The sequence below is a fragment of the Nerophis ophidion genome, linkage group LG11 (assembly GCF_033978795.1).
Source record: "Nerophis ophidion isolate RoL-2023_Sa linkage group LG11, RoL_Noph_v1.0, whole genome shotgun sequence".
NCBI lineage: Eukaryota > Metazoa > Chordata > Actinopteri > Syngnathiformes > Syngnathidae > Nerophis > Nerophis ophidion.
In genome coordinates, this window is record NC_084621.1 from 22,657,831 (window position 1) to 22,677,830 (window position 20,000).

The 20,000-nt window shown below is 37.6% G+C and overlaps 1 protein-coding gene across 1 annotated transcript in view; it reads left to right on the forward strand.

Moving 5' to 3' along the window:
• Nucleotides 1-20,000, forward strand: part of sh3bp5b (SH3-domain binding protein 5b (BTK-associated)) — a 38,412-nt gene that overhangs the window by 2,469 nt on the left and 15,943 nt on the right. Inside the window, exons 2-3 of the mRNA XM_061915397.1 lie at nucleotides 9,625-9,687; nucleotides 12,969-13,097. Coding sequence (XP_061771381.1) covers nucleotides 9,625-9,687; nucleotides 12,969-13,097 — 192 coding nt within the window. The remainder of the gene's footprint in view (nucleotides 1-9,624; nucleotides 9,688-12,968; nucleotides 13,098-20,000) is intronic.

The following is a 20,000-nucleotide window of genomic DNA, read 5'->3' on the forward strand; positions in this document are numbered from 1 at the left end:
AGTGCAGGTGAGCCAGTACAGGCGTAATGTGATCAAACTTTCTTGTTCTTGTCAAAAGTCTAGCAGCCGCATTTTGTACCAACTGTAATCTTTTAATGCTAGACATGGGGAGACCCGAAAATAATACGTTACAGTAGTCGAGGCGAGACGTAACAAACGCATGGATAATGATCTCAGCGTCTTTAGTGGACAGAATGGAGCGAATTTTAGCGATATTACGGAGATGAAAGAAGGCCGTTTTAGTAACGCTTTTAATGTGTGCCTCAAAGGAGAGGGTTGGGTCGAAGATAATACCCAGATTCTTTACCGTGTCGCCTTGTTTAATTGTTTGGTTGTCAAATGTTAGAGTTGTATTATTAAATAGAGTTCGGTGTCTAGCAGGACCGATAATCAGCATTTCCGTTTTTTTGGCGTTGAGTTGCAAAAAGTTAGCGGACATCCATTGTTTAATTTCATTAAGACACGCCTCCAGCTGACTACAATCCGGCGTGTTGGTCAGCTTTAGGGGCATGTAGAGTTGGGTGTCATCAGCATAACAGTGAAAGCTAATACCGTATTTGCGTATGATGTCACCTAGCGGCAGCATGTAGATGCTGAAGAGTGCAGGGCCAAGGACCGAACCCTGGGGAACTCCACACGTTACCTTAACGTAGTCCGAGGTCACATTGTTATGGGAGACACACTGCATCCTATCAGTAAGATAAGAGTTAAACCAAGACAGGGCTAAGTCTGACATACCAATTCGTGTTTTGATACGTTCTAATAAAATATTATGATCGACGGTATCGAAAGCAGCGCTAAGATCGAGGAGCAGCAACATAGATGACGCATCAGAATCCATCGATAGCAATAGATCATTAGTCATTTTTGCGAGGGCTGTCTCCGTGGAGTGATTTGCCCTGAAACCGGATTGAAAGGTTTCACATAGCTTGTTAGACGCTAAGTGTTCATTTAACTGCTCCGCAACAATTTTTTCAAGGATTTTTGAAATAAAGGGAAGGTGAGACACCGGTCGGTAATTTACCATGAGGTCAGGATCGAGGTTAGGTCTTTTAAGAAGAGGATGAATAACCGCTTTTTTGAATGCTAGGGGAACAGTGCCCGAGGAGAGTGATAAGTTTATAATATTTAGCACTGATGGACCTAATAATACAAAGAGCTCCTTGATCAGTTTCCCAGGAAGAGGGTCAAGTAAACATGTTGTCTGTTTTATTCCATTTACACGTTGTAACAATTCCTCTAATGTTATTTCCTCAAAACGAGAGAAACTATTTTGGAGGGCAGTATCCGCCGTATATACAATCGTGTCAGTGTTAATAGAACCCCGTTGTAGCTGGGACGCATTGTCTTTAATCTCCTTTCTAATGACTTCAATTTTCTTACTAAAGAATTGCATAAAGTCATCAGCTGAGTGGGTTGAGCTACTGGAAGGAGTCCCTTGTTGGGTTAGCGATGCTACCGTACTAAACAAAAATTTAGGATCGTTTTTATTACGGTGGATGAGATTTGAGTAATATTTAGCTTTAGCTAAGGTAAGCATGCGTTTATAAGTTATTAAACCATCACTCCATGCTTGATGGTGCACCTCAAGTTTAGTCGTGCGCCATTTGCGTTCCAGCTTTCTACATAATAATTTCTGAGCTCTAGTTTCTTCTGTAAACCACGGGGTGCGCTTTTTTGGAGCCTTTTTTAACTTTAGCGGTGCTATGTTATCAATGGTTTCGCGCAGGGCGTCGTTAAAGTTGTTAGTGAGGTTATCAATAGAGCCCACATACTTTGGGAATGGTGCCATTACCGAGGGCAGTAGGTCAGCAAGAGTTGTCGTTGTGGCTGTATTAATGTTGCGGCTGCTATAGCAGTTATTATTATTATTAGTTTGACGAACATGCGTCTGAACCTCGAATTTTATAAGGTAATGATCAGACAATACTTTAGTATACGGGAGTATCGTAACTTTGGAAACGGTGATGCCCCTGACAAGCACTAGGTCTATCGTATTACCGTTGCGATGCGTGGGTTCATTTATTATATGTGTGAGACCACAGCTATCAATTACAGTCTGGAGCGCTACGCACGGTGGGTCCGATGGGGTATTCATATGGATATTAAAGTCCCCCATTATGATTATATTATCGGCGTGTGTCACTAGATCAGCAACGAACTCTGAGAATTCATTAATAAAGTCCAAATAGGGCCCTGGGGGGCGGTAGATAACAGCCAGGTGTAGAGGCAGCGGTGTGACAGACCTCATAGTAAGCACCTCAAACGATGTATATTTATTATTTATGTTAGGACTAAGGTTAAAGTTTTCGTTGTATATTAGTGCAACCCCCCCACCCCTTTTGAGCGGACGGGCAATATGCGCATGTGTAAAGTTAGGAGGACATGCCTCATTTAGCGCAAAAAAGTCGTTTGGTTTAAGCCAGGTTTCGCTGAGACCGATGACGTTAAGATTGTTGTCTCTGATAATATCATTAACTAACAACGTTTTGGGAGACAATGATCTTATGTTTAAAAAACCTATATTATAGGTAGTGGGCTGTTTTAGGGAGTTTTTGATCAAATTATCCGTAGTAGCAATATTAATAATGTTGTGTTTATTATGCCCGGTGCATTTAGTATAGTTACGACCATATCTAGGAATTGATACGACAGGAATTTTCCGATTGTTTGATTGTTGCTTTGATAAACTGCACGCATCATGGTTAGCCACCTCAGTAACGGGGATTTTCCGATTGTTTGTTTGTTGCTTTGATAAACTGCACGCATCATAGTTAGCCACCTCAGTAACGGGGATTTTCCGATCGTTTGTTTGTTGCTTTGATAAACTGCACGCATCATAGTTAGCCACCTCAGTAAAACACATGTCCAACTCTGAAACACTCAAAGCAGAAAAAACTTGTTCTAATTTAACAGACTCCTTACCCAGACCAGTAGTCTCGCATTTTCCATCTAAATCCGTCTTCGGGATGGAGGAAAGTGGTGTTCTGTGGGGATTAGCCTTCTGCTTTGTTTTTAGCCCCGCTCGGCATCCGCGTTTCCGATCACACCGCTGGCGTCTGCTCCGTAGACGGCCCCCGCTGCTACTAGACTCCCCTGCTTCACAGGCCGCTGGATGTAGCCGCCGATGTATTCCCATGCTAGTTAGCAAGTCTAGCACGCAAGTGTCTATCGGTCCAAAACGGCCCGATGTGTCCACATCCAGAAGTGTCTGGCGGTCGTACGTGATCACGGAGTGACCACGATGTGAGCCAGCCATAAAGTTTGTGGAATTGTCCGGTATTTCTGCCAAATGTTCCATCTTTAGCAGCAGCTCCGCAATGTTGCAGCCCGTCCGGGCGCCGCCATCTTGGAAATGATATATATTATATGTATATATTTTTTAAATTATGTATATATATATGTGTGTATATATATGTACGTGTGTATGTATGTTTGTGTGTATATATATGTTTTAAATTTATTGATGTATATATATATATATACATATGTGTATATATATATATATATATACGTATGTGTATATATATATATATATATATATACATACACGTGTATTTATGTAGAAAATGGATGGATTAATATCAGTGTATGTATGTATGTACATTAGAGAAACAAAGGGTTCTCTAATGTACTAACTCTTTTCGAATACATTTTAAAGTATGCATAAATATTTTTACATAACAATAGTTCATTTTTATTAAAATCAACCCTCTTGTCTAAAGAACAGATTATATTTATATACTATTTAAACTAAATCATTTCATTGACACGCTTATTTGGTCTAATTATGGGGTGTCAAACGTACGATCAAACCCGCAAACAGGTTTTAACCGGCCTGTGGGATGAGTTTGCGAAGTATAAAAATGAACCTGAAAGAAACCGCTGTTCTAAATGTGTTCACTGGATTCCAAAATAGCAAATATTTGTATCTTTGTAGATGATGCTACATATGTACAAAATAAACCACAGGATGTTAGTGCACCAGTCGAAGAAAATGATCACACTTCATAAATAAGATACTGTGATTTTGATATTATTTTTTTATTTTGATGGCTTGTAAATGAACACCAATGAGTGGACTGATGAACAATATCACATGATTTTTTCCAGAAAATATAAATAACTACAAATAAAGATAGAATACTGTAAACTGCAACATGTAAGTGGAAAAAAAACAATGTTATGATTTGTAGAATTTCAGAATGTGCTTGTTTAATTTTTCAGCAAAGAAAACAATCCGAAGTTGTCTTTATTTTTAAGTTATCGTGCCGTGGTTTTAGCAGTTTGGCCCACATGGGAGTAGATTTTTCTCCATGTGTCCCCCATCTAAAATGAGTTTGACGCCCCTCATGTAATTGATTTTTTTCTTCTTTTGACCTGTTTTACTTTGCTCCTTTCAAACAAATTATTTTTTTTAGTGATATTGCAAATAATCTATTATTTTCTCTCCCTGATAGAAAATGCTGTCACCAAAACACAGGAAGTAAATAAAGTTTTAATAATAAAAGACGAATAGCTGAAATATTTTAATGTCAAAATATGTTAAACTCGTGTTAAAATTGTCAGTATTATTTGGTTGGAATTAGCTCTGCTTCTTCCTTCTCTTTTTCTGAAATGTTTAATTTTGTATGTAAATGTACTGGGGAGGACAATATAATTATATTACAATAATTAAAAATGTTTTTAAATGGTTCATGATATTTTTATTTATTTAGTTGGTTTATCTCACTACTCAGACTTAAAGGGAAACTGCACTTTTTATTTTACTTGTTATTCACAATCTTTTTGTAAGACTAGAACACTTTTTTTTATCCATCCATCCATTTTCTACCGCTTATTCCCTTTTGGGGTCGCGGGGGGCGCTGGCGCCTATCTCAGCTACAATCGGGCGCTTTTTTTTAATGCATTCTAAATCATAAATAAATGCTAATAAATGTCAGCTAACAATGGAGACATTGGAAGTCCCTCTATTCTGCCTATAAAATGTTCTAAATAACCATACAAAAAGCACCACCAATACTCTATCTCCATGTTGGGACCTGAATATTAACCAAGAATTACATTGTTATTATAATTGCTAAGGCAGACTATTTTTAGTCACACCGAGATCACAAAGAGTAAACTAGCTTTTGTGCCGTTAACCGGGTGCTGCTATTTCACTTCAAAGTTGGTGAAATGTAATTCTAGATGATAAATCATGCCGCTCACCTGGATAGTAGAAGGTTGTGGACATAAACCGAGAAGTTGGTCATCTTTGACATCCAACTTATACTTCGAGATGGCGAGAAATATGAGAAAAGACGCTTGTTTGCAACACCCTTTTTTTTAACCTTTCGTGAGTGTTGTGATTATTTTTCATCTAAACGGGAAGATAAAATCACCCTATCAGTCGGCATCCTTGTGAGAGCAGACCTTGTACAGCAAGTGATTATTTTAATATATTTGTATATCGGCTTCACGGTGGAAGAAGGGTTAGTGCGTCTGCCTCACAATACGAAGGTCCTGAGTAGTCAGGGTTCAATCCCGGGCTCGGGATCTTTCTGTGTGGAGTTTGCATGTTCTCCCCGTGAATGGGTGGGTTCCCTCTGGGTACCCCGGCTTCCTCCCACTTCCAAAGACATGCACCTGGGGATAGGTTGATTGCCAACGCTAAATTGGCTCTAGTGTGTGAGTGTGAATGCTGTCTGTCTATCTGTGTTGGCCCTGCGATGAGGTGGCGACGTGTCCAGGGTGTACACCGCCTTCCGCCCGATTGTAGCTGAGATAGGCACCACCGACCCCAAAGAAAATAAGCGGTAGAAAATGAATGGATATTTGTATATCTTGTTTAGCACTTGGCAATACGGCTAAGTGATGCAAAGTGTTTCTCCAAAGCTGGGTAGTTCATCCTCCTTATGTTCAGCCTCAAAAACATAAATTTCTGGATCATCATTTTTCCCAAAATAGTCTTTGTTGTCCATGAAGTCTCTAGTGTTGGTGTTGTTGTTGAAGGGAAATGCAAACGTTGTGATGCATCTGCGAAATTGATACACCGCCGTATGCTTAAAATGAGTAAAATATTTAAATATGACATGTTATTATGAATGTTACTACATTACATATATACTTAAAATGTGTATATAAAACCTTGATGGGGGTGTTTGGATGTTTTTTAAAGTGCTTTATAGGCAGAATAGAGCGACTTCCATTGGCTCCATTGTTGGCTAATATTGATTTATGATTTAGAATGCATGAAAAAACATGTTTTTTTTTCGTACATAAGGATTGTAAATAATCAGCAAAAACCTTTTAAGAATAAAAGTATATATCATGTATTGCCCTTCCTTGCATTGACACATAAAATATATGGAAATGATTGATTAAAAAACTGACCTCTTTTCACCCCAACAAAACCTCTCTGTTGTAATGCTAGAGAGGAACTGAGATATTGTCCAAATGTGGAAGTTAAAAAAGGGACTACTTCTTCAGGAAGCGTGAACACACCTGCGACCATTCAGCTGCACTTTTCTGCTTTTCACATGACACATGTCGTCATCAATGATAAATTAGGGCTAACCTTTTATTAATATCTCAATATTTTTTGGCCGTGTCACGCACGATACACGATATTTATATCTCCATATTTGGCCTTAGCCTTGAATGAACACTTGATGCATATAATCACAGCAGTATGAGGGTTATATGTGTCTAAATTAAAAAATTCTTCTTTATACTTCATTAATATATGCTACTTTTAAACGTTCATGCAGAGAGGGAAATCACAACTAAGTAAATTGACCAAAACTGTATTTATCAAACAGGTATTAAGCAGTGGCACAAACAGAAAGTGCACATTGTCAGAGACATTTTAAAACAAGCTATGAGTGCACTTTTGTGCATGATGTCACTAAGATGACATATCAAAACAACACTAAATTAAAGTGCACTTTTTGTACAGAACGCCACTCCAATAGTTTAAAACAAATAAAGTGCACTTTTGTGCATGATGTCACACAAGGTATTTCAATAACTGTCACATAAAAATGAGCTGCATAATAGAAAATCAAATAGTGTATGTCCTTCGCTATGTGGTAGGTTACTGCAGATGTTATCTCCTTCTGTTGACAATTTTTTTCATACGGTGTTGATCTGGAAATGTAAGATGCCAGGCTCAATTGGGTCAGTGCAGTTTGTTGGTGTGGCACCGGCCGGGGATGTTGACATGCAGAGTTTCAAGCACTCCTCATTCTCTAGCGGATGACTTTTCAAATGATGCTACAAATTAGTAGTGCTGCTACCTTTTGTAGCAACTCTTCTGCCGCTTACTTGACATGTTACTGTTCAACATCGTCCAGCTTGAAGTAGGGCTGGGAGATGTGGCCTTTTATTAATATCTCGATATTTTTAGGCCATGTCACGTTGACATGTTGACTTGCAGAGTTTCAAGCGCTCCTCATTCTGTAGCGGATGTATTTTCAAATGATGCTACAAATTAGTAGCGCTGCTACCTTTTGTAGCAACTCTTTTGCCGCATACTTGACATGTTACTGTTCAACATCGTCCCGCTTGAAGTAGGACTGGGAGATGTGGCCTTTTATTAATATCTCGATATTTTTAGGCCATGTCACATTGACATGCAGAGTTTCAAGCACTCCTCATTCTCTAGCGGGTGACTTTTCAAATGATGCTACCAATGAGTAAAATATGTAAATATGAATTATTAATGTTTCTACATTGCCTATATATTTAAAAAATGTACATTTAAATGTTCCTGAGGGAACTCTCCTTAAGGAATCAATACAATTCTATCCATCTATTTATCTATCCATCTATCTATCTATCTATCTATTAGGGCTGTGAATCTTTGGGTGTTCACGATTCGATTCAATATCGATTCTTGGGGTCACGATTCGATAATATATCTACTTTTTTTTTCGATTCGATTCTCGATGCAAAAACGATATTTTTGCGATTCAAAACGATTCTGTATTCATTCAATACATAGGATTTCAGCAGTATTTACCCCAGTCTGCTGACATGCTAGCAGAGTAGTAGATTTTTTTTTTTTAACTTTTATAATTGCAAAGGACAATGTTTTATCAACTGATTGCAATAATGTAAATTTGTTTTAACTATTAAACGAACCAAAAACATGACTTACCGTATTTTATCTTTGTGAAAACATTGGACACAGTGTGTTGTCAACCTTATGAGATGTGATGCAAGTGTAAGCCACTGTGACACTATTGTTCTTTTTTTTATTTTTATAAATGTCTAATGATAATGTCAATGAGGGATTTTTAATCACTGCTATGCTGTAATTATAACTTAATATTGATACTGTTGTTGATGATTTTAATTTTTGTTTCACTACTTTTGGCTTGTTCTGTGTCGTGTTTGTGTCTTTATTGCAGTTCTGAGTGTTGCTGGGTCAGGTTTGGTTTCGGAATTGGATTGCATTGTTATGGTATTGCTGTGTATTGTTTTGTTGGATTGATTTAAAAAAAAAAAAAAAAATTAAATCGATTTTTTGAAAATGAGAATCGATTCTGAATCGCACAATGTATTCGATTCGATTCGTATTCGGATCGATTTTTTCCAACACCCTTACTATCTGTCTATCTATCGATCGATCGATCGATCGATCTATAAATAAAACCTTGATGGAGGTGTTTGGATGTTTTTTAAAGCGCATTATCGGCAGAATAGAGCAACTTCCACTGGCTCTATTGTTAGCGGATTTTTGCTAATATTGATTTCGATTTAGAATGCATAAAAAAACATGTTTTTTTTTCATACGTTAGGATTGTAAATGATCGGCAAAAACTTTTAAGAACAAAAGTATAGTGCTGCTACTTTTTGCAGCAACGCTTTTGCCGCGTACTTGGCCTATTACTTGGCTTACTGGTTTGGGTTCAAGCGGGACGATGTTGAACAGTAATAGGTGGGTCTTTATAGGTCCTACCTACCTATAAAGACCTACCAATTACTGTTCAACATCGTCCCGCTTGAAGCCAAACCACCGCCAGACGATGGACTCATGCTGTTTTTATTGGGAATGAATTCTTCTTCTTTAGTTTGTCACCAGATTCGCACCTTTTTTCTCTCGTATTACCAGTCGCACCGCTCCGCTGGCACCACAGCTAACGTTACTACCCATGCCGCTAAATGTGACGTTGCACGCGCAACAGTATGTGACGTTTATAAGAAGGTGCGCTTGTTTTATGTCTCTCTGAGAAGGAGAGACAAGAAAGAGTGAGAAAATGTTGTTGTGTAATGCTCGCAGCTAAAAGCAACTGCGTGAGAATATATATTCGAATATCACGATATAGTCATTTTGTACATCTCACAGAGACAAACCTGGGATATATCGAGTATATTCGACATATCGCCCAGCCCTACAATACATACTTCATCAATAATGTCAGTTAAATGTGGTCAGAAAGACTCCTGTGTTTATACCGAAACCTTTTTACTCACAAATCTGTTCTGGAATGCCGGTCGACCTCCCGTTTGAATTGTAAATATCCTGGAAATGCGAGATTTAAAAAAATATATTTTCTTACTTTGAATGTGTTTTGTCATGTTTTGTACTATTTTGGTTGCCGCCGTGACATGTTTTGCATCTGTGGTGTCTCTCAGGGCGAGCTGGAGCGACTCAACCAGTCGTCGGACGACATCAACAGAAGCGAGACGGCCCTGGAGGTGAGTGTGTGGACGCGCCACCTTGTGTTGCCCTTTATTTATTTATTTATTTTTTTTTTTTCATGTGAATTATATTTATATTTATAGCACTCATGTTGATGCACCATGTCATGGCATCCTCCTCTTCTTTTGCTGGAGGCCAACACAGTCTTGTCTTGTGTGCACATTCTCCAGCATTACTCTTGTTTCCACATGCTTTGCAGCTCTGGCTTTGGCGTAGACGAGAGGCGACTCACGTCTAGAGCAGAGGTGTCCACACCTTTTGGGCTAAAAATATTTGATCTTGGACTAAAAGCCGATTGCATGTAAAGAGTTGTGGTCAAAAGTACAGCAATGTTAATATTTGCTTACATGTCCTTTGGCAAGTTTCAATGCAATAAGGTGCTTTTGGTAGCCATCCACAAGCTTCGAGTTGAATTTTTGACCACTCCTCGTCAAAATTGGTGCAGTTCAGCTAAATTTGTTGGTTTTCTGACATTGACCTGTTTCTTCAGCATTGTCCACACGTTTAAGTCAGCACTTTGGGAAGGCCATTCTAAAACCTTCATTCTAGCCTGATTTAGCCATTCTTTTACCACTTTTGACGTGTGTTTGGGGTCATTGTCCTGCTGGAACACTCAACTACGCCCAAGACCCAACCTCCGGGCTGATGGTTTTAGCTTTGGCCATAATACCCAGCAATATGTTTGGAGGAGAAAAGGGGAGCCCTTTAATCCCAGGAACACCATTCCTACCGTCAAGCATGGTGGTCGTAGTTTAGTTTAGTCTTTATTTGAAGGGACAATGCACAAAAACATTAAGCTCAAAGACGGATATGTTCTGTACCAGATTAGAGCTAAATAGCTCATTTCCATCTGCAGTCCCTGGCTACCTAAATTAAAGGGATACAAAAACCATGCAATAAAATTACTACTATAAAATCATACCATATCACGTAATCAAATTAAGAAAATTTATAATATGCCCTTTCGTGGACACATACTTAATATACAATACACCACATTTCATTTACATGATCACACAAAGACAATACATGGTTTTTGTTCACATTTGTCATAATTTATAAAACAACCATGATTTTAACACACACCTCACTTTTTACAACAAAATGCTGTCATTGATAAATATAATACATATTAAGTTGATCTGTCAAACATAGTGCCCACCTTAGTGACCGTGTGAGCAGCTTTGATTGCTCCAAAACCACTTTTTAACTTCAATGGTAAATGAGGAGCAATCTGTTAAACTTTTCAAGTTTGTTGTGAGGTCTTTCCATTACTTTATGGCTTTATATCAGGGGTGTCAAACTCAAATACAGAGTGTGCCAAAATTTAAAACTGAACGAAGCCGCGGGCCGAGGTTGATCAAATTAATCCTTTAATAGGGACCCAAACAAGTTTCGCATTGAATATTGACCAAGCAAGGCTTATATAACTTTATAGTGACATGCAAAATCGAGTTTTAAATAAAAATAATAATTAAAAAATATCAAGGGCATATCAAATAAAATAAAAATACAAATTTAATGTCTCTTTTCGGCGGCGGGTTTGAGTTGGGGCGGGGTTTGGTGGTAGCGGGGGTGTTTATTGTAGCATCCCGGAAGAGTTAGTGATGCAAGGGGTTCTGGGTATTTGTTCGGTTGTGTTTATGTTGTGTTACGGTGCGGATGTTCTCCCGAAATGTGTTTGTCATTGTGGGTTCACAGTGTGGCGTATATTTGTAACAGTGTTAAAGTTGTTTATACAGCCACCCTCAGTGTGACCTGTATGGCTGTTGACCAAGTGTGCCTTGCATACACTTGTGTGTGTGTATGAGCCGCATATATTATGTGAGTGGGCCGGCACGCTGTTTGTATGGAGGAAAAGCGGACGTGGCGAAATGTAGCGAACGCCAAAGGCAGTGCTTTTACGGCCCGCCCCCAATATTATTGTCCGGGTGGAAATCGGGAGAAATTCGGGAGGGGCACTGAACTTCGGGAGTCTCCCGGGAAAATCTGGAGGGTTGACGAGTATGAGTATTAGTGGTGAATGCGGTGTTACAGCTCTAATGTTAATTTGATATTGCCTCAAGGGCCAAATGAAATTACACGGCGGGCCAAATTTGGCCAGAGTTTGACACCCATGCTTTATATGAAAAGGCTGATTGTGCAAAAGATGTTTTACATCTGGGTACACTACACTGCCCCCTGGTGGAGGCCCGTGTGTTTCTATTTGTCACAGCAGATGTGAACCCGACAATATTTTGCTCTGGACTTGTAACTGGTGCTTTAAATGGAACAATGAAAAAGGATGATTACCTACTAGTTTGTGAACCTGTTCTCAAACAATGGCAATAAAAACTTTTCTGATTCTGAAATTCTTCAGGACAAGCTAAAATCATCAGCCCGGAGGTTGGGTCTTGGGCGCAGTTGGGTGTTCCAACAGGACAATGACCCCAAACACACCTCAAAAGCGCTAAAGGAATGGCTAAATCAGGATACAATGAAGGTTTTGGAATGGCCTTCCCAAAGTCCTGACTTAAACGTGTGGACAATGCTAAAGAAACAAGTCCATGTCAGAAAACCAACAAATTTAGCTGAACTGCATCAATTTTGTCAAGAGGAGTGGTCAAAAATTCAAGCAGAAGCTTGTGGATGGCCACCAAAAGCGGTAGTGAAACTTGCCAATGGACATGTAAGCAAATATTAACATTGCTGTATGTATACTTTTGACCCAGCAGATTTGCTCAGATATTCAGTAGACCCATAATAAATTCAAAAAAAGAAGCAAACTTCATGAATGTTTTTTGCGACCAACAAGCATGTGCTCCAATCTTTCTATCACAAACAAAATAAGAGTTATAGAAAGTATTGGAAACTCAAGACAGCCATGACATTATGTTCTTTACAAGTGTATGTCAAATTTTTGATGGCGACTGTATACATGTGTATGGATAAATCTGATGTCAGCAGACATGAGCTTGCAAAGAATCCGCAGGCGGGCGTGGTTTAGTCTAATTAAATTCCACATGTGGCTTCTGGGGGCTCGTGACGTTCCAACAATACGAGTGGAAGAAATTAGGTCAGCAGCGGAGTCGTAAAAGGGCTGAAAGTCCAATTTTATTATTTGAGTCAGCTCATGAGCTGGGCAGCGAGTTTAAGTCTGCAGGATGATTGACAGAAATCCACTCATGGATTTACTTACCTAAAATGTGTTCCAAGTCTTATGTGAACCCACTCGGGGTTTGTTCCTGTGATGAGTCGTTTATGACATCTAGTTGCCGCTGTCACCCCCCTCCCCCAGGACGCCCGGCAGAAGTTCCGCTCGGTCCTGGTGGAGGCCACAGTCAAACTGGACGAGCTGCTCAACAAGATCGGGAAGCCCGTGGACGAGTCCAAGCCGTATTGGGAAGCTCGGCGCCTGGCCCGCCAGGTGGGTTCTCATTCATGTGAATAAATCAGTGACTATTATTCTTCTTATTAAAGTTAAAGTACCAATGTTTGTCACACACACACACACACACACTAGGTGTGGTGAAATTTGTCCTCTGCATTCGACCCATCCCTTTGAACACCCCCTGGGAAGTGAGGGGAGCAGTGGGCATCAGCGGTGCCGCGCCCGGGAATTATTTATGGTGATTTAAACCCCAATTCCAACCCTTGATGCTGAGTGCTGAGCAGGGAGGCAATGGGTCCCATTTTTTATAGTCTTTGGTATGACTCGGCCGGCCGGGGTTTGAACTCCCAACCTACCGATCTCAGGGTGGACATTCTAACCACTAGGCCACTGAGTAGCATTATAACATGGTTGGCATAGAAATGTGGTTTTCACATGCTGAAGCTGCACACGTCTGCTTGCCCTCTTCCATTTGTGCTACTTTGCTTCTTTGGGAAATGCTCTGGCACCACATCTTTCCTCCACCATGTCTACACCAACACAAATAAGAGGGTAGGGCCGGACCATTATGGCAAAAATAATCATCACAATTATTTTGGATTGGGGCTTCACGGTGGGAGAGGGGTTAGTGCGTCTGCCTCACAATATGAAGTTCCTGCAGTCCTGGGTTCAAATCCAGGCTCGGGATCTTTCTGTGTGGAGTTTGCATGTTCTCCCCGTGAATGCGTGGGTTCCCTCCGGGTACTCCGGCTTCCTCCCACTTCCAAAGACATGCACCTGGGGATAGGTTGATTGGCAACACTAAATTGGCCCTAGTGTGTGAATGTGAGTGTGAATGTTGTCTGTCTATCTGTGTTGGCCCTGTGATGAGGTGGCGACTTGTCCAGGGTGTACCCTGCCTTCCGCCCGATTGTAGCTGAGATAGGCGCCAGCGCCCCCCGCGACCCCGAAAGGGAATAAGCGGTAGAAAATGGATGGATGGATGGATGATATCAGCGAGGCGGCTACCCGCATTAGCTAGCATTGTTACAAATACATGGCGGTTAAGCGGCTTCCCGACAGATTAAGTGCATCCGTTTCTTTTTCAATTTCACCATTCTGTAATCCGAAATGAACCGGAAAGTAGGCTATACCCACACAATGTCATTACTTTTTTTGGGGGGGAATTTTTTTATAAACTTCTATTTATACATTGTTGAGAAATAATAATCAAAATAAGTACAAAAAACAGTACAAAACAGCGCCAGGAGGGTGCAAATTCAAAGTACCGTATTTTTCGGACTATAAGTCGCAGTTTTTTTTAATAGTTTGGCCGAGGGTGCGAAATTACTAACATATTACCGTAAAATATCAAACAATATTATTTATCTCATTCGCGGAAGAGACGAAGAAAATGTCAGCAATGGTCACACACACGTCAACCAAAAAGAATTTGGCGGGGGAGGGTCATGGCAGAAGTGCATTGTGGGCCATGGAATGCTAACTGCTATATGCTACTGCTGTAGCTATTAACATGGATCATTTCATCGTTGGCGGTAACTTATAAAAACTGAGAAGGGCTGAACAAAAATGCCACCAAAAAGAACATCATGTACTGCAGATTACAAGCTGGACGTAGTGAAATATGCAGCAGAAAACGACAAGAGGAAGCGGTGCATACCTTTGGAGTTGGCAGAGTTGTTTAGAAGCGACATCGAGTAAGAAGATTTCATGGAATTTATCGATTAGGAGTGACAGATTGTTTGGTAAACGTATAGTATGTTTTATATGTTACAGTTATTTGAATGACGCTTACCATAATATGTTACGTCAACATACCATGCACCTTCTCAGTTGGTTATTTATGCGTTATACAGCGTACACTCATTCAGCCTGGTTTTCACTTTTCTTTATTTATTTAAATTTGCCTTTCAAATGTCTATTCTTGGTGTTAGATTTTATCAAATAAATTTCCCCCGGTGGCTTCACAGATAGCGAAAATCAGCCACTTTGAAGCTTTTTTTAGGGATATTCCGGGATGGGTAAAATTTTGAAAAAAACTTTGAAAAATAAAATAAGCCACTGGGAACTGATTTTTATTGGTTTTAACCCTTCTGAAATTGTGAAAATGTTCCCCCTTAAGAAGAAGAGTTATGCCATCAACAATAGTGCCATCATTGTGTTTTTTCCTAGATTTGGCATGTCTGGGATTGCTCAAGCACATAATCTTTTTGTTGCGGTTTATATGCAGTTGTGCTACAAACAAATAACATGTTATTTGTAACTGTTGAACAACGATGAAATAGCTCCACAGACCTTAGTGAGGTCTCAGATGTCTGTGGTCACAACAATAAAATCCCTTGTGATCTTTTTGAGGCAGAAAGAATCAAGTTTTTCTACCAAAACTCATTGATTCTGCTTGGTTCTTGTCTAAGGTTCTTGTCTCTGAATCAGCAGACAGATCTTTTTTTTTTCCCCCCACTTGTTATTTCCAGGCAGCTTCAGAGGCTCCGTCCTTCGTGGTGTCTTTATTTTCCCTCCTTATTTAATCAGCCTCCTGTCTGCTGCTGTCTTGTTGGCCAGATAACAAACGCGTAGATAAAGATGGTTGCTCCCCCAAGCATTACAGAGGGAAGAAGGTGGTCTTTGAGTCTCCGTTCGAGATCCCGTTGTGCTCATTGATTGACCTCAAAACTTTGGGATTCGCATCAGAACAAACGCTGTTTACTATTTTGCTTCTCAGAGTGAAAGTCTGTACTCTGTCCTGAACAGAAACCTAAACTTGCAGGCCTCAAAATATATTTTTTTAAGGTTAAGGCAAGTGTTGCCTTAAAGGGGGGCTCATAATTTAGGGCACCAAGGAAAACCGTGTGTGTGTGTTTGTATGTATATATATATATATATATATATATATATATATATATATATATATATATATATATATATATGTATATATATATATGTATGTATGTATATGTGTATATATGTGTATATATATGTATATATATGTGTATATATATATATATGTGTGTATATATATATATGTATATGTATATATATATATATATGTGTGTGTGTATATACATATGTATATATATATATGTATATGTATATATATATATATTGTGTATACAGTGGGGCAAAAAAGTATTTAGTCAGCCACCGATTGTGTAAGTTCTTCCACTTAAAATGATGACAGAGGTCTGTAATTTTCATCATAGGTACACTTCAACTGTGAGAGACAGAATGTGGAGAAAAAATCCAGGAATTCACATTGTAGGAATTTTAAAGAATTTATTTGTAAATTATGGTGGAAAATAAGTATTTGGTCAACCATTCAAAGCTCTCACTGATGGAAGGAGGTTTTGGCTCAAAATCTCACAATTCATGATGAACATGGCCCCATTCATTCTTTCCTTAACATGTATCAATCGTCCTGTCCCCTTAGCAGAAAAACAGCCCATTATGTTTCCACCCCCATGCTTCACAGTAGGTGTGGTGTTCTTGAGATGCAACTCAGTATTCTTCTTCCTCCAAACACGATGAGTTGAGATTATGCCAAAATGGATACATGGATGATACAGCAGAGGATTGGGAGAATGTCATGTGGTCAGATTAAACCAAAATAGAACTTTTGAAGTGTACCTATGATGAAAATTGCAGACCTCTTTCATCATGTTAAGTGGAAGAACTTACACAATCGGTGGCTGACTAAATACTTTTTTGCCCCACTGTATTTATATATATATGCTGAGCTATCGATTGATCGATACCACCACATTAAAAAAAGCTAAATGAAATAAATGGACATTGAGGATCCAGAATATAACAATAATAACACAGAAATGTAACTCATCAGAACTGAATCAGATATTGTACACATTTCTGTCGTGAATAATAAAGGATTTATTTTAGGCTGCCTGTGAATAATAGCATGAAATATTCCAGCACCTTCATAACGTTTATTTGTACTAAAGCGTCACTCAAATTTAAATATATTTATATAGCTTTATCGGGTCCGACTACATTGATCCTTTATGAAACCAACCTGAGATATTTCTGTCCGTTGTGTTTATTTCCAAATTGGTAACCGTGCATTTTCTCGCTCTCAAACCGGAGTCAAATGTGCCGGAGACACATTATCAGCCCCGCGTTGCAACAAAGGTATAACGTTAACGCTACTCACAAAAAATCTGAACTTATGAATGCCTGTTGCAACTCAAAACAAAACAGAAAATCAAGACGTCGAACTATCCAAAAAGTTCCTAACACTCTGAAAGTTAATACACAACAGTTGCTGCTGTGCTTCCTGAAAAAAATCTCCTCGTTAACAAAATATTAAAAGGACACAAAGACTGACACAACAGATCAATGTACTCGGACTATGGACTGAAAAAGTTACGTACCGTGAGTTCTTCCCTTCATCCATGGCTCCTCTTCAGGTGCTCCAGAAGCGATGTAGTACTTCCGTGCCACGCGGGAAACTGTCTTCTTTGCAGTGTTTAAAGTTAAGTATTCCCACACTTTTGACGACTTAGGTAGTACACTTTTCTCCATTGCAGCATTAACCTCCAGATGTTTCTTCGCCGAACTATCAGTACTGTTTTCTGCCATTTTCCCAATGTTTCCAAGCAAATGAAACTGCATGGTCACGTGAGCTGCACATGACACATCATTGGCTGGCATACTGCCACCTCATGAGACGTAGCCTCAGCGCTTCCCTGGCGCTGTTTTGTACTGATTTTGTACTTATTTTGATTCTTGGTTCTCAGCTGTTGGTAAATGTTGCAGTTTATAAATGAAGGTTTAGGAAAGAATGAAAAGAAAGAAAAAAAAAAGCCTGAGCGCATGCCCATTGCATACAGCCAACGAATCGATGACTAAATTGATCGCCAACTATTTTTATAATCGATTTAATCGATTAGTTGTTGCACCCCTAATGTGTATATATATATGTATGTATGTATGTATGTATGTGTGTGTGTATGTATGTGTGTATATATATATATATATATATATGTATGTATGTATGTATATATATATGTATGTATGTATATATGTATGTATGTATGTATATATATATATGTATATATGTATGTATGTATGTGTATATATATATGTATGTATGTGTATATATATATGTATGTATGTATGTGTATATATATATGTATGTATGTGTATATATATATGTATGTATGTATGTGTATATATGTGTATATGTATGTATGTATATATATATATATATATGTATGTATATATATGTGTATACATATGTATGTATATATATGTGTATACATATGTATGTATGTATATATATGTGTATACATATGTATGTATGTATATATATGTGTATACATATGTATGTATGTATATATATGTGTATACATATGTATGTATGTATATATATGTGTATACATATGTATGTATGTATGTATATATATGTGTATACATATGTATGTATGTATATATATGTGTATACATATGTATGTATGTATGTATGTATATATATGTGTATACATATGTATGTATGTATATATATGTGTATACATATGTATGTATGTATGTATATATATGTGTATACATATGTATGTATGTATGTATATATATATGTGTATACATATGTATGTATGTATATATATGTGTATACATATGTATGTATGTATGTATATATATGTGTATACATATGTATGTATGTATATAAATATGTGTATACATATGTATGTATGTATGTATGTATATATGTGTATACATATGTATGTATGTATATATATGTGTATACATATGTATGTATGTATATATATGTGTATACATATGTATGTATGTATATATATGTGTATACACATGTATGTATGTGTATATATATATATGTGTATACACATGTATGTATATATATATATGTGTATACATATGTATGTATATATATGTGTATACATATGTATGTATGTATATATGTGTATACATATGTATGTATATATGTGTATACATATGTATGTATGTATGTATATATATGTGTATACATATGTATGTATGTATATATATATATATGTATACATATGTATGTATGTATATATATATATATATGTGTATACATATGTATGTATGTATGTATATATATGTGTATACATATGTATGTATGTATATATATGTGTATGCATATGTATGTAAATATATGTGTATACATATGTATGTATGTATGTATATATATGTGTATATATATGTGTATATGTATGTATATATATGTGTATACACATGTATGTATATATATGTGTATACACATGTATGTATATATATGTGTATACACATGTATGTATATATATGTGTATACACATTTATGTATATATATGTGTATACACATGTATGTATATATGTGTATACACATGTATGTATGTATATATGTGTATACACATGTATGTATATATGTGTATACACATGTATGTATGTATATATGTGTATACACATGTATGTATATATGTGTTTACACATGTATGTATATATGTGTTTACACATGTACGTATGTATATGTGTTTACACATGTACGTATGTATATGTGTATACACATGTACGTATGTATATGTGTATACACATGTACGTATGTATATGTGTATACACATGTACGTATGTATATGTGTATACACATGTACGTATGTATATGTGTATACACATGTACGTATGTATATGTGTATACACATGTACGTATGTATATGTGTATACACATGTACGTATGTATATGTGTATACACATGTACGTATGTATATGTGTATACACATGTACGTATGTATATGTGTATACACATGTACGTATGTATATGTGTATACACATGTACGTATGTATATGTGTATACACATGTACGTATGTATATGTGTATACACATGTACGTATGTATATGTGTATACACATGTACGTATGTATATGTGTATACACATGTACGTATGTATATGTGTATACACATGTACGTATGTA